Below are 17,094 nucleotides of genomic sequence, written 5' to 3' on the forward strand. Positions count from 1 at the left end.
TATCCCCCATAGTTATCTTTCCATCCATTATCATCTCCCTTATTTCTTCTAAATCTTACGTAATGAAACAATATCAGAGCCGCGCTCCATACACTGCTAGAGTTTTGAAGTCATGTGTCCAGTGTAAGGTATTATTTCTGAGAATGGTCAGTGAATCAATGTATCACAGTTCAGAGCTGTCATATTTCCAAGTGGTCCGACTTAAATGTGGGAACTCAGTAGTCTTTAAGAAGGTGCGCCTGCTTTCATTTGTCCAGCACCACACATGATAAGTCTCTTGTTGGACACCTCCTCGTACGATGTCGCCGTCTCCTCCGCTTGCCACGATTGACATTATGATGGGCCTGATTGTCTCTCAATCGCCGTACAGTCTCATGGTCCTTGTTGCCCAACACTCTCGGCAGGAACAGTGAGGCTTTGTCAGTGCTGCGAGTCTTAAAGCCTCGCCTCGGCCGACCTTTGCCGTTAATGGAAACGTACCACTGACGCTTGGCACTGGCTCTGCGCTTGTTGCTGCTCCCTGCTGGCAGCGGCTGCTCGGTGGAATGATGGCGAGATGCGTATGTGTTATATCCCAACTCGTGGATCCGCTCAACGAACTCGCAATCTCTGTTAAACGCCTCCTGTAAATAGATAAAGGAGTCGAGACATTAGTGGGCAGTTCACCAAACAGAGTCCCACAGCAAGAGGCCAAACATTTATGGGGCCACCACCCGAGTCCATAGGAGATACAAGTGCAAGAGGGAAGGTGACAGACTTGGGTATGTGTACTCACTGAGGCATACAGCCGGCCTTTGTCATTCATGGCGAGGTATCGGCCTGAAACCAGACCTTTAATGGCCACAACACCTACGTCCACAGCAGTGATCTCCATGATGCCTGCAAGAGAGAAAACACATGAAATCACTATAACATGTTAATGGTAAATATCAACCATCACCGCCCTCCTCATAAACCTTACTCATCCTATTCAACGTGCCAGCCAGAGAAAAGGCATAACCAGAGTGGTATGCTGTTTAAGAAAACGATTTAAAGTAATCCAATTGAAACAAAGTTATGGGACTTTCTTTTTTAGTGAAAGCACCCATTCATTCTAGCGTTGTCTGTGAAAAGTGAAAGGAATAATTCATAATAAACTAAGATGTTGTTCTGCCTCATTTTTGTATCTTTGTATCTAGACCCTGTATTTTTTTTCTTATTATTACAACTCCATTAAATATGTTTCATTTTTAGAGAATTTTACTCATATGAAATACACTAAAAACAATGAATAAGATGGAAACATTTTTAACACCCTATCTTAACAGATGAAACAATGATTAATTTAACACCAAATGATGATGTGTGTAGTTACATGATGAAAAAGGACACGATGTCAGATAGATAATAAACTTTAAATCATCGACACTTTTTGAATGATTTAGAATTTTAATTTAACAATGCAGGGACCTCCGAAGTATATATGTGATTGGCAGTTATGCAGTTACTGGTGACAGTTTTCAACCACCAAAGTATTTCTCTAAAAAACTCCGACTGGCCTCGTCAGTCTGTGAACTGATTTGAATCCACATCAGTGTTCCCTCCAGCAGTCCCTCCACTAGAGATGTTTATTGGAGGTTGAATCAGATGATGGGTCGCTGACCCTCCTGCTGGTCAGAGACCTAATGGCCGCTGATTAGATAAGTACATCCGTTAGGACAGCGCTTTTGTCCCGCGAGGATGTTAATACTCTGGCTGTTAGGAGAGATTAACCTGCGTGTCACACGCGCGCGCGCACACATGTTGACAGCTTCATACTGACGATCAACTCAATCGAAAGCTGACCATTTACTATACACAGTGGTATAAGGAATGGAAATAACCTTTTCCAAAAACTAATCTAAAATCAAAATTACATGTATGAATGATGTGTAAAGTTCACTCACTGAATTGACTGTTCTCCTCCAACGATCCATCTATTTTCCCGCTCGGGTGGATTTGTAAATGATATTTGGTGGCGCAGTAGAGTTTTCTTCTTCTCGGCGCTCCTCCGAGATGTTCGTAGATCCCTCCGCGGCCCCCGGCGTCCCGTCGCTGCCGGGGGTCGCACGGCTGTCCCGGGGCGCAGCGAGCCTTGCCTCGCCCTGGATGCAGCAGGCTCAGCAGTACCAGCACAGGGATCACTAGCATCGTGGCATGGCCGTGGAGAGACAGTTGTGTTGAAAAAAAACAGTGCTCCTTTCCAGGGGTCCCATGAAAGAGTCAGGGGTCTGCAGATGAGCTGGAGTCCTCTCCTCCTCCTCCAGGTGCGAGGCGTTCCTCCAGCGGGTCCGAGTGAGAGTCGCAGCTCAGACTGCAGGCTCGTATAAAAGCGGCTTGTGGCGACAATGGGCTGAACTCCGACCAATTGATACAAAGGAGAGAGGGAGGCTGAAGGTATCAGCCATGTGTGAAGAGAACCAGCAATGAGCAGATACAGTTACAGGACCATGCTTTACTGTCCTCCACTCTCCCTGGACTCTCCTCAGACAGTCAGTAGACCTCCCAAACTGCACAGGTGGGCTGAGGCAAAAGCAGCTATAGGAGAACATTTGGACTCCTTTATCTGGTCCCCATTATCTGTTTAGCCTTATATTTCATTTTACAAACAACATTGCAATATCGTTTTTTAAAAAAACTATGTATGTGTGTGATTCAAACACTTGATATTTGAGCAAAAAGCTAAACTTTCATGCTGGAGAGAGACATTGGTAAACCAGGGATGAAAAAACTAACATAGAATTTACACTATATCATATTAATTCATGTATTATCTCAGTTGATTCCCTTAGTTTTTACTTTTCCCTTTTGAAACTTGCTCAAAATGTGTGTACCCCTTAAAACCACAAAAGTCCCTTTAAAGGCACTTAATAGGGAACTGTTTGTAGAAAACTCTCTTTTCATTTAAATATTTATATTAAAAATGTGCTTAAGCCCTGCCCACTTTTTCTGAAGAAGCAATTTAATTTACCATAACCACGCCCACTCTGCAATTGGTCAAGCATGGAGGTTCGTCACCGCGTGTCATCAATCTCACAAGTCTTCACCTCCAGGGGAATTGTTGTATAAACAAAGCAGATGTAATAACAATTGGATCGAGGAGTAGTGATAATGGGATCCGCGCTTGTAAACCCTGGTTTGCTAAGATTTCAAAAATAAGAAAAGTAAGTAAGTCATTTTTATTTGTATAGCGCTTTTCCAGACCAGGGTCACAAAGCACTTAAACAATCAAAACAATATTCAATAAAGTATATACTTTATAGGTCAAGATAAAACTGATAACTTTATAAAGTAGTAACTACAAAACATCATCATGATGAGGGAATTGTATAAACTAGGAAGACTTCAACTTCAAACTTCAATTGAAACATGTGAGTTAGTAGCACTTTAAGTAATTTCCTCTAATTTACAACATTTGATCACGAGATAAAAGGCACATTGATCAGTGCCATGGACAAGTTGGGTTGCCTCATTTTTAACTCAGGTTAAAAAAGGTGAACCGGATCCCAAATGTTCCCAGATTGATCCGACCATGTAACTCTTGAACACTGATGGACCAGATGTGATAAATGATCCTTTAATTATCCTACATGGTTCCATCACACTGGCAGACCCTCACTAGTTATTTCTTCCCCTTCCTTGGAGCAGTAGACTCTCGCAGACTTTTCCCATCCTTAAGGCTGGGCTCTGGCGAGGCAGCAGCCGGTGGGCGGAAGAGCAGCAGGCTAAATGACTACTGGCTAAATTGCTTCCATCTTGGTCGCATTATGGTTTGTATTCTGGTAATTAGCACCATCATCTACAAATCTCTGTGCCCTTTGGCGCTGCTCCACTGCCGCTTTGAGGGGCCTCTGCCAAGAATCCCCCGGAGAATAAACGCTTAATTTGTCTTCCCCTCCCATACATCACCCAGCAAGCTGCTTCTGTCATGTTAGCGAGCTGGATGATCAGAAAAGGCCACTCACGTGTTCCTGAAAATGTTTGCTAGGTCCACTACACGACAGGACTGGAGCAGAAGCTGCATGAATGCAAGGTTGTTCTTGTGGCTGTTTCTAATTGAGACACTCTTGATGTGGTTAGGTGTTGGAAGAGGGTGGAAGCTAAGATGTGGTGTGCTGTTTTTCTCAGAAACTATTTTAATTACGCTGCCTTCCCACCGCCCACAAAGTGTCCTGGCGATAAGCAGGGCAAACACTTGCAATTTGTGAGGCAGATACATGCATCCACACAGAGGTGAACACTCTCAAGGTATCAAATGTAATGCATTCAACTTGTAATTGACAATCTTGAAATTGTATTTTAATTGTAATTCTTTTCACAGAAATCATATAGTCATAAACACTATTTTGCCTTTATTATTGTAATTATTATTATTGCGTATTGCACACTAATGCATCCATTTATCAAATGATAAGCTTGTGTTGATATTAAGTTGCTTAACACTATTTGTATTAATTTCCTATGTAAAAAGATCTATAAAAAGACACAACTCTACAAAATAACTCCCCCTGTGCTTGTGTGATCGGGAGCTAGGGACCCTTCAGCATCACATTTCTCAATCACTCCATCCAGGATGTCCAGCATAGCAGATGGAAGCACTTCTCTCAGCAAGCAAAACAATCTTTGCAAGTTCCCTTATTCAAAAAAAGAGAAACTAACTATACTTGGTGCTCATCCAAAGCTGGTTATCATACCTGAGATCTCATACATGAGACCGGGGTGAGGTGTCTTGCTCAGGGACACAACAGCACAATCACTTTATTTACGGCTCATGCTTTGGTAAAGTCGGTGCTGATGAGGATAGTATCAGATTAAAGTGAAGTGAAACCGTACAATTTACAAAATCAAATTGTTTAATCACATTTCAACCTGAAACATAAACATTTTTTAAAAACTGACAGATGTATCTCTAAATCAGAATCAAGGGTTAAAATCCTCACATCAGCTTACTTTGTTCTGTGTTTGCAGGGACATTCATTGCAGCCACCACTTGATGTTCTGCCTTCAACTTTCAGAGCTTGCTTTGCTGATCAATTGGAAGAATGTCTGCCAACGTTGTCCTCCTAGGGTTGACTAATTGGTCCTTCATTGTGGTCAAGGAGCCCATCTAGTTACACACCACCCATGTTTTTCTGACCCACTCCCCGTTGTCTGGACCACCACCACATGTGCATCTCATGCTGAACACATTCACACCTGCGCTGGGAGAAAACCACACGAGACTGAAAAATCTTGATTATTCCCCCAAAATGTCCAGACCTTTCTTAAGCTGTCTGCTAGACAGTTCATAGAAAGCAACAATGTGAAGTGTCCTGACACAAAACCCAAAAGCATACATTTTAACTTCCCCTTCTTCTTTCCTTCTGGCTTCAATGACAGCAAGAATTTCAGTGCTCTTTTTTTAATTGACCTCCCCAGAATTCTTCCCCCACAACAGCACTGAAAAACCCTCTTAGCACAAAGGGCTTCCTTTTGTGCAAAAATACAAAGGTTATTAGCCAGGTCCTTTTCTTACCCCTTCTTTTAGTGAAGGAAAAAGGAGGTACCAGTAATCCAGAGCAAATCAAAATGACCTTTGAACCCTTTCTGCTGTACTTTTTCTCATGGGCAGATTTCTTTGGTGAGGCAGTGATCAGAGGGCTGAACCCGGTTGCTGCCTCTCGTCTCCTGACAAATCGCTGCTGAGCCTCTTTTGTCTGACAGTCTTTGATCTCACCTGCTTGTCAGATGCTCAGAAAGACTCTTGTACAGTTCCAGCACACAGCAAACAAATTGGCAACTATTTTATTCCAACCAGACTCCTTCCCTCTCACTTTGTCCCTCTCACTCCACTTCATTTTGGCTTGGCCAGCTCTATTTTGTTTAGTGTCATGAATATGCAACTTGACCAATGACTATGAAAGTTCAAAACGCCTTTTGTTTTCTAAACATACTGAAAACCGTTTATTACAACATGACAACTTCTTTTACAATGCAGGTCATGAGGCAATACAAACGCATAGTCTTCAAAATCCATAGAAACCCCACACATGTTCTGAATTCTTCATTCTTTATTATATGTACCATATCCAGTACACATCACATCTTGTTCAAATGTGTTTTTTGATCAATTATGTAATTAAACAACATAGAATCTTCTTTTTGACATCTGTATTTGTTTCATTGTGCTAGTTAATCATATTAACATGATATATTAATAATATTATGTATAATAAGTAAAATAGCTCTTCTTTAAGTAGATCATTATTTGCCACATTACTGTCCCTCTTATTTAAAACTTTTTTTTCTGGAGATTAAATCTTGTTTACCATGACCACGCCGACTCTGGGGAGATTGGTCAAGCACGATATTTGTCAATGCGCATCATCAATCCCGGAAGTCTCCACCTCCAAGGGACTTGTTATATAAACAAAGGGAGTGATTACAGCTGGCTGGAGAAGGACAGAGTCCATGATTACTTCACTTCAGTTGGCTTTATAAGACCTCAGCCCTCAGCCCTAGTTGGAGCGGTTTAGGGCAGAAAAAACAGCTTCTTCAAATCAGATTCCATTGTTCTCAGTTGGAGTGGCAAGCCCCTCTCGCGGTCTAGGATGAGTCCCTACCTCAAGTGGAGGAGTTCCACTATGTCAGGATTTGGTTCTTGAGCAAGGGAAAATTTGAGCGAAAGATCGACAGGCGGATTGGAGCAGCATCAGAAGTTATGTGGACACTGCTCTAATTTGTGCTGGTAAAAGGAGAACTAAGCCAAAGGACTAAGCTCTTTGTATACTTGATCTATGTTCCTACCTACCATTAACAGTGGGGTGTGACCGAAAAGGACAAGGGGCAGAAATCCGTTTTCTCCAGGAGAGGCTTGTAGAATAGCTGTTGCTCCTCTGTGTTGAGACTCAGTTGAGGTGGCTTGGGTATCTGGGACGCCTCGCTTGCAATCCCACTGATAGATAGGTAGATGAACTTTAGTTATCACTCTGGAGATCTCTTGTGGGAAATTGGTTATCCATCTCACAGCAACACAGTCAATAAATTCATAAAAACAAAAACAAAGTGCAATAAAAAGAAAGTTCAAGATAAAATAATCTAAGTATAAAGAACATAGATCAAAGAAAAATAACAATATCTTCTCTATACTCCACTCCCGACCCCAAACTCTGAATTATACAATCTAATAGAACGAAGATTAAATGAGTTCCTGAGTCTATTTGTTTTGCACCTGGGAAGGAGCATTCGTGCACTCATTCTGCTTCTCTGCTCACTGATGACAGTGTTCAGAGGATGACTGTCATCATCCATGATGGACAGTAGTTTGTCCAGTGATCTCCTCTCTGCAACTGTCACCAGTGAGTCCAGCTTCATGCCAACCACAGAGCCCTTCTGATCAACCTGTCCAACCTGTTGACACTCCTCTTGGACACATTCCCACCCCAACACACCACAGCATAAAATAACACACTGGCCACCACAGACTGGTAGAACATGCAGAGGAGCTTCCTGCGGATGTTAAATGATCGGAGCCTCCTCAGAGGCTTTAGCAAATTTACAGGAAAACTTCAACATGCCTTGATTGTCCATGGTCATGTGTTTTATTATACATTGTATGTAAACATCTAATTTAAGCAGTACAGTATTGACTGTATTATAGATAAGAGATCTGCAACAATTACATAGTAATGCTTAAAAATTTCCCTTTAATCAAGGGACTTAGTTCAAGTCCTAGGGACATTTTTAAGGCGTTAGACTTAACAATCCCAATTATTTTATCTCTAAGTAAGTAAGTAAGTAATATTTATTTGTAAAGCATCTTTCTAGACCAGGTTCACAAAGCACTTGAACAATCAAAAGCAATACCCAGTTAAAAATACCTACAAATATAAAAAAAACTTGAAAAGGCCTAGACAACACAAGACAAATATAACAGTCTAAAGTGTGTGCGAGGAACCATCAGCAGATTCTGATCCACAGACCTCAGAGCCCGAGCTGGGGTGTAAGGCTGGATCAGATCACTGATGTAAGGAGGAGCCTGACCATGAATAGCTCTGAAAGTAAGAACCAGAATTGTTCAATTGATCCTGAAGGTAATTGACAGAGTGAGTTTGGTATTAAAATCACAGTCTGTTACGTTTATCCTTATGCACATCACAAAATAAAACTATGAATATTTTATTCTCATCTTACTCAAAGGTATCCATGACCACATTGTTATACACAATGAAATTTAAGTGGGCTTCATATCAAGGAATGTCTTCTTTTCAGTTACAACACAAGTAACAAACATTTTCTCTTAGTCACCCCCATTTAAAATTTCCCAAATCCTTATTATTCTAGCATTATTTTCAAATACTGTGCAGACATCTGGATGAATGTATTTAATCAAGATAAATTCCAATTTGACATAGTGCTTTAAAAATACTAAATACAAACCAATGAACAGAAATTCAGTACTGAATATTAAAACCATGTCTTTTTTTCATATTTCAGTTTGTTCATGCAATGTAAAATTGTTTGATGAAGGAGAATAAATTTCCACATAGGGCAAGATAATATGCTCCTGTGACTAAGGAGGTTAGGAATACTTGGGGCCATTATAAGGCCAAAAGCGATCACAATGAAACACAACACATTGTAGCAGCTTCTGTTCCGAATCAATATGGCGATGGAAGTAACGACCCTAAGGTCAAGGCGGTAGCTGAGATATACAGCGATAAGTATTTTCTTCTCTTGAATACTTTTATTTAAATGTGTCTTGAGATTACTCTGTTTTGATTTGACCCTTTAAATAAAGTTGACTTAAATTTAATATAATACTTTCTACGTGTCCATGGGGGAACTTATTTACAATAGGGAACCTTTAGGATTTCTTGGTGCCAAGCAACCATGCTCCACATTAAAATAATGACAATAAAACCTGAACAGTTTTCTGTTTCAAGTGGTCAATCACTAAACACCGTTACAGCATATGGGGAGATAATTCACAATGGCAAACATGGACAGAGCGGTACTCTGCTGCAACAACTACGGACAAGAACATATAAGAAACATCTTAAGACGTTTCTATTTGTTCAGGCTTTTCCTTGATTTTCTGGAACTCCTGTGTTGTTCTCAGTATTATCTTGATCTTTAAAGTATGTACTTTTTTGAGTAATGTTTTGATTATTTAAGCGCTTTGTGACCCTGGTCTCGAAAAGCGCTATATAAATAAATATTACTTACTTACTTACTTACATACAGTAAGAGAGAGCTTAAAGAGGTATTATTTTTAAGACACTGAATATGGATCAATAAATCCATGAGAAAAACAAATTACTTTTCTCTCCCCTTTTCCACTTTAACTATTTCTCACTCTGTTTGTGACCGTGTCACTCTTTGTCTCGAATTTACTCTCTCTCTCTGTAACCAGATAGTCTTGTCCTATGCTCATGCAGGTCCTTTGATTGTTCGCAGCAGGTTTCAGATGCAGTATAGCTGCTGCACTGTCCAACAGGCACATGATTGTGAAGGCATGAAACTCTAGAGGCCATCAATGACTGGGACAATCACACACACAATTGACACACAGGGCATAAATAGAAAACCTTTGGATCTAAAATTAATTTTTAGAAAATAATGTTAAAGGGTTTTATTCAATTAAGATGCTGAAGGCAACAAAAAGGCAACATTATTGTGTAAACTGTTTTACAGACGAATATTATATCATTTTTTGGTTAATTAATTGTGTTTTGTATGGTCATTGCTCTATTCCCTGTGTCTCAAAAACACATTCTCCTTTTTGCTCCATGACACTAGCCAGATATTGTTTAGGCCTATAGACTAGCCCCATTCGGAAGCTGGTACCAAGAACCCTCCAGTCAACCTCAGTGTTGGTGCTTTTCTTGGCAAGTTACCTGATATCTGTGTCATATTAGATTGAGCAACAAAATATAATAAAATAATTCCTATTTTATACTATTCCTAATTCCTATATTTACTTATACTATTTTTTTTAGTGTGAAGGGTCTGTAAGGTGTCCGTTCAACTTGTAGAAGGGTTAATGAAATGATGTTTGAACCACAAATATTTGTATCATTCATTAATTTCATTTCTTTCATATTTTGTCAAAGGTCAAAGGTCTTTTTACACAGGCACATCAGCAGGAAGAAAAACAATAGCCCTGAAATTATCTATTGTGAAACAAATCCAACAAATACTGAAAACCTTCAGTATTTCAATAGACTTTTAGTCCTAGTTCCATCAAATAATATCCATTCCACAATCATTGAATATAGAGAACATAATTCTTTGAATATTTTTATGTTCAATATGTTTAAAGGAAATGCTCCCGTTACAAACACTGAAAGGTTTTTAAATGCTGAGCCTTCCTTCCCATGTTAACACAACAGTTGATTCTAGAATGTGCATCTAAAATGGATCAGTTTGTTGAAGGTATGATATTTACGCATTTTATTGTTATCTTTTAATGGTTTTTGATGTAATTTGACAATGACACAATTGACACAAGAGACAAGTTGCACTCCTGGATAGGAACATGCAACGGTGGAAAGCAGGACAGCATAGGAGATCCCGTACAACATAATTCCACAATACAAAAATATTTAAATAATGAAATGCTGCATGTATTTTTTGCATTCAGGTAATATAGTTCATTGTACCTTGTTGTGCAGCAGCATAGCCACTAATTGTTCATGGCAACATGCTTACGTTCACATCCTTTTGCCTGACAGTCTAAATAGCAATTGAATGAACAAAACTATGTACCAAAACTTTTCCAATTTTCTTCTTTAATATCAAGAATACCGCTTGAAATTGATCAGAAACTCAAAAGCATAAAGGAATAATTTCAGAGCATTGAGATGTAGCAGTCAAGAGAGAGTAATCTGAATGAGACAAGTACTGTATGCCGTAAACATGGCGATATGGCACTTCTGAAAACGATGGGGGGCTTATGCACGCTTACCAGAGAGTGGAGATGATGTGGATTTTCTGAGACTTTTAACCAAACCCAACCCTCTCATCCTCAGCGGTTCCCTTGCTGACATTGTGGAGTGTATTAGTCAGCTCAGTAACATCTTCACTGGAGATCTGACATGGGATGTGAACATCAGCCTAATAGTAAAGAAGGTCCAGAAAGGAAATTCCCACTCCCACAGACGATCCTGGTGCATTTTACACAGCCATTGTGCAGTCCATTATCACCTCCTCTATCAACGTGCGGTACTCTGCTGCAACAACTACGGACAAGAACATACTGCTGTAGATTATCCGTTCTCCCACTCGGGACACCCCCTGTTCCAACTGCTCCTGTTCAGCAGGAGGCTGAGATCGATATGGACCAGAACATAACAAACTCTTTCTACCAAGCTGATGTCTGGATCATGAATAGTGTTTAATTAAATGGAATGTATATAACAATATATTTTTATTCTTATTTCTTATTTATAAATATTACATTGTATGGCTTTTATTTTAATGTATTGTTTTTATTTTATGAATCTCTTTTTATTTCATTTGTATTAATTTTATATTCTGTAATGCCACCACAACAACTGGAATGGCAAACAGTGTCTGGGCACTGCTTTATGTAGTCCAGCAGCGGGGTGGAAGAGTGTGTGTCCTATGGGTTTACATAATCACAGTGATTTGTTTCTAGACAGAAGCCAAACTCTTGATAATGATGTCTGCATTTACAGTGCAACATGGTGGGCTATTTAATCAAGAGCAGACCTGTGCGTGGTCGAGTGTGCGTGAGAGAGAGAGAGAGAGAGAGAGAGAGAGAAAGAGATACTTAGGTGCTTACCTTAGCAGGTATGTGTGACTGTTTCATTTCTCTTATTCCCCAATAAACTTGAGGCACTTCCTGATGAGGTGGTCCGTACTAAAGGAAACTTATAGGTCATGATGTTGCTGAAATGTATATGATTTCACTATGTCAAATCAGCTGCCAAATATGTGTGTGTATTTTTAGCTGTAAATGGCAGACTAAGGAGCCACGGCCGTCAGTTAGCACCCCAGAGCCTTCATCTAACCCCCATCCCCTCCTCTCTCTCTCTCTCTCCATCCTCCCGTCACAGCTGAGGACCGTTGAAGACCGTTCCTACTGGTTGTGCTCGAGGTTTCTCTGTTAACAGAGGAACAGTTCTTCAAAGAAGTTGGAGGGAAATGGCAAGTCAGTGAAAACCTCGGCTGTCTCATCAATAAAGTGCTTGAAGCATTGTTTTTTTTAACCGTTAGCAGGGGCCTGAAGACAGGCCCTCGGGTATAGCGTGGATGTGTGTGTGGGGGGGGTGGAGGATGTTGTGGAAAGGCTATGAGATCTATTAAAGCCTGGGCACACCGCACCAACTGTCGGGCGTCTGACGCTGTCGGGCAGTCCTGTGTTGTTTGACCTAGTCTGGCCCCTTCCCTCGAAAAAAAAGCCTTGCTTACACACCAAAGAGACTGTCAGGCGAAGTGTCCGTTCTGCGCATGTGCGACAGCGGGTGACGCTGCAGCGGTGTGAAAAAGACTGAACGCGTGAACCCGTGTCTTTTGTTGTCCGACTAGGACGCCGACTCCAGACTGGGGGAGACACACCACAGGGACTTGGGGCACCGACCACACAGGACTGCCCGACGGCTCCAGACGCCCGATAAGTGGCGTGGTGTGTCAAGGCCTTTAGAGAGACCTAAGGTAGTGGAAAGAAAAAGAGAGCTGCTAAGTTAGTTTGATAATTAACTTTTCTCAACACACACTCACAGACAGTTTTTGGTTCCATGACACATCTGTCACCAACTTATTAGTGGCAAATCGAATTATTAATTAATTGTTCATTTGTCTTCTGTTCTATAACCTAGCTGTTTCTCAGGGTACCTTATGAGAAAGGATTTGGTTGTGCAGTCCAAATTCTTCACCCAAACCTAAAAAAAAGTATTTCTGATCGGTTATGCATTCAGTAAAAAAGGAATTAAGCAACAAACTTGTTATGAACAACAGCAATCTTTGCAAATCATAAGAACCAAAAATACCACGTCTGTTGAAATATTGATTCCATGAATAGACAATGATCACCATAAAAAGGGGTGGAACTTTTTAAAGCGTAGATTACAATTGAGTTAGGCGGTGAAATTGATTTAAGAAAAAAGGTATTTTATTATACTTGCAGAGGAGTTAAGTAAATATATTTTATTCCTTGCATTAGTAGTGGAGTTGTGACAGGGACAGGCAAGAAGCAGGTCTGGAAGATGCCGTTAATCATCCTTACATCCATTTTCCCTCAGATGAAATATATAAACAATCCTTTCTTCTGTAAACCAAATAAGTTGAAAACTAAAAAGTTTGTCATGAAGCTGCAGGGAAAGAAAGGGATAAGTCACACAAGGAGTGATCTCACAGTCAAAAACATCGCCAGCTGATGAGAACATTGCTCACTTCATGGGAGGACACTTCTCTAACAGAATTATTTTCATTATCCTTTTTTTTTATTAGCAATTATAGCATAGAAGGAATCTAAAGTGTCTATTGACATAATTCACAATCATGCACCTAATATGGATTTAAACCTGCTAATTACCAAATAATTAAACTGTGTATTTTATTTTATGTAATGTTTATAGGCATCTGCGCTACACATGTCCCACAGCAGGTTTATACTATTTATTTATTTATTTCAAAATCTTGTAAGTTTACAGCTGCTCACATTCAACACACATATTCATTCAATCTAATTCGGTCCTTTCCATGCCTTCACATATATACATATATACACAGTATATGTGAAACATACATAAGACACACAATATTTGCTTTTCACACATCAAAAAATTTAACAATCATACAATTTTCAACTGTGATCAAATATTAATCATAAAAAGGATATGAGCGAAAATAATAATATTAAAAATAACATAATATTCTATAAGTATAAGCTTATAAGCATCTAGGCTTCCATTCTAGAAAAGTAAACAAAGTTGCTTGTGACACAGAGCTGGCAGGTAAACTAGTCTTTCACAGAACATTTTCATCATATTTGGAGGCACCATCTTGATACATTGAAAGACGCTTTGCATTTGTTTTATGATGACATGGATATGAGTTGCATGGCTGTGTTTAATTATTCAGTTTAATAAACAAGCAAGACAGGAAGACAAAATTAAAATGAAGTTTAAAAAAAAAAGGTTTTGGCATCTTCATAGATTTTGACCAACACTATAAGATTAAACCTTAATTTCTTAATTCCAAACAGAAGCCAAGCTTTGTTAGGAGTCTGTTCTTCCCATACTTCTGTCATTGTCAAACTACTTTTTTTTTCTCCCTCCCTCTTATGTCTTTGTGTCCGTCTCTCTATCCCAGTGAAGAGGGTGAGCTGTGATCTGATGTGCTCACTCTCCCATGCAGAAGGTTGTCTAGAAGTCAGGTAGGAGAAGACTGATGACACTATAGGGCCACACTGCGTTAGGGTGTGACTGTTGTGTGTGTGAATGTGTGTGTTTGAGAGAGAAGGGGGTCTTCGATGTCCAACCTATTCATCATTTATCAATGCTACTCTGCTAATCAATTAAGGAAGAACAAGAGAGCCACAAACTCTCCAGGATTACTCTGCCTCACAAAAACACAAACATGCACACAAACACATACTTCCAAGTGTCTAAATTTAATTTGTTTGTTAAATTTTATCATAAAAAGCTTTTTATGCTTTTACATGGAAAAAAATGTGTGTACCTACCATCGTTTCCAGGAATGTCTTTTTTCTTGCCATTTTCTTTCTGACTATACTGTGTAAAGACTTTGTTGAGTTTGATCTTAAAAGTGACGTCCCTAGTCTGCCCTGATGAAACTTCCCTACCAGGACTATCCTAAGAGACATTTAAAGGTCAAAAGCTAACAAATTCCTAACAAAGGAGAACTATACACGTTGGTGCTCAATGAGTTCCAAATCAAACAAGATCAAGCTACAATAAAGACACCAAATCTGAAAAATAGAAAACTTCTACACGCTCATAGACAAGAAGAAGAAGAAGAAGAAGAAGAAGCATAATGCATAATGAGAAAATTAAGTGATTATTTGGGAAAACATATCACATCTTGCATGCTGTATCCGTCTGTGTTTGTGCTTCTGTGTTCAGAGGTATGTTTTGGTATCCCTGCACTGTGCCCCCTTCAGGAGCAAAGCAGGGATGCCTTTTTTTTAAGTGCAAGACAAGTTTGGCGCCGAATATAAAATGGCTGCCTTGGTGATCGCTTTTTCCACTTCACCACAACAAATTCCTGTGTGGTTCACTGTCAAATAAAGCTGATTCTGATTCTGATTTTGATTCTGATATTCAATTGAACTGTTCATAAAGCTAAGTGCTGCATTGTTAAGATTTTATTGGGTATTCGAAAAAAGGTTATCACAAGTAACTGGCAACAACCTACTGTTCAGACATAAGACACTAGATAGATATATAATCAAAAACATCTTCATTATGAAGTTTCTCAAACCCAAATGAACACTTGTATCATGTCCTGTTATTTATGTTCCCTTTTGTCTCACTTCCTGGTTTTATTGTGTCCTGATCATGTCTTGTTTACTTCCTCTCGTGCTCCTGATCTGATCGTCACCAGTGTCTTTGTCTCACCTGATCCCTGTCCCCCTTGATTGTTGTGTGTTTAATAAAACCTCCTTTGTCTGTCAGTCTCTGTCATGACGTGAAACCTCTGTGGTACATCTTTTGCTCAAGTATAGCATTTGTTCAGTTCAGTCTGGCAATTTTTGTGCCCTTTTTTTATCAGTGTTTTTTTTGCCTGTTATTTTTTTTGTTAAAGTAAGCCTCTGCATTTGGGTTTCCTGCAATTAAATATTGAAAGAATTCTTAAAACTATTTGCCTTTCTAAAATTGTTTGCCTTCCATGAATTCAATCTTCTTAAAAACTAAAGATGAATGAAATTTGAATTTTATAACACGTGTGGTCCTTGTATCTTTCACCTTATAAACCACAACCTTTCTTCGGTGGATGTTTGTTTATGTGTGTATGTCCGCAAGATAGAAGTATCATCATCAAAGCTTCATCAGCCCCAAACATATCCCACGCCCTACTGTGGTTTGGAATCAAGGCTGGCCCTCCAATTTCCTTGTCGTGGGATCACAAGCAGGTGGAGGAGCTTTGAACTTGGCTGCAGGTGGAACATCTTTGAACTGTGGAACCCACTGAATGACTGTGTCAGACATATGTTTATAACGTTTTTTAAATAAGAAGCAACGTGATTATTCAAATTCTTGTACAAGTTGTTGTCACAGAGGATTTTGAACGAATAAAGGACATAAATATATTGTTGAAAATCTGATGGCACTGTCATGTGGACATTACCAGAATCATCTTCTTTTCCAAATCCTTCTCTCCAAAACATCTAACATGTGCTGTTCCACTGATTGACTCATTCCTGATCCTATCCATCTTCATTTATGCTACCTCCAGCTCTGTTTCCTGCGTTCTCCTCAGTGCCACTGTCTCTAGACCATTCAGCATTGCTGGTCTCACCACTGTCTTGTATGTCTTTCCTTTCATTCTGGCTGATACTGTTTTACCACACATAACCCCTGACACTTTTCTCCACCCATTCCACTCATATTGAACACGTTCCTTAACCTCTTTTCCACAATCTACACCGCTCTGGACTGTTGACCCTAAATACTTAAAATCCTCCCCCTTCTTTATCTTCACTCCCTGTAGCCTCATGGTTCCACTTTGGTTCCTCTCATTCACAAACATATATTTTGTCTTGCTGCAACCAACCTTCATTCTTCTCCTTTCTGGAGCATATTTCCACCTCTACAACTTTTTTTTCACCACAGATCACAATGTCATCTGCAAACATCATAGTCCATGGAGATTCCTGTCTAACCTCATCTCTCAGTCTGTCCATCACCACTGCAAACAAGAAGGGACCGAGAGCCGAACCCTGATGTAGTCCCACCTCCACCTTGACCTTCTCTGTCACACCTACAGCACAACTCACCACTGTCTTACAGTTGGCATACATGTCCTGCACCAGTCTAACATACATGTCCTGCACCAGTCTAACATACATGTCCTGCACCAGTCTAACATACATGTCCTGCACCAGTC

At 39.8% G+C, this 17,094-nt stretch overlaps 1 protein-coding gene across 1 annotated transcript; it reads right to left on the reverse strand.

Annotated features, from left to right (window-relative positions):
• Window positions 1-245: 245 nt before the first annotated feature.
• fgf3 (fibroblast growth factor 3) lies at window positions 246-2,204 on the reverse strand. The gene is made up of 3 exons (XM_087783040.1): window positions 1,926-2,204; window positions 776-879; window positions 246-623 (listed from the first exon to the last, which is right to left on the reverse strand). The coding sequence occupies exons 1-3, from the start codon at window positions 2,167-2,169 to the stop codon at window positions 246-248; spliced, it is 726 nt and encodes a 241-aa protein (XP_087639166.1). The 5' UTR covers window positions 2,170-2,204.
• Window positions 2,205-17,094: the final 14,890 nt, after the last annotated feature.

This window comes from Callionymus lyra, chromosome 2 (genome assembly GCF_982586985.1).
Source record: "Callionymus lyra chromosome 2, fCalLyr1.hap1.1, whole genome shotgun sequence".
NCBI lineage: Eukaryota > Metazoa > Chordata > Actinopteri > Syngnathiformes > Callionymidae > Callionymus > Callionymus lyra.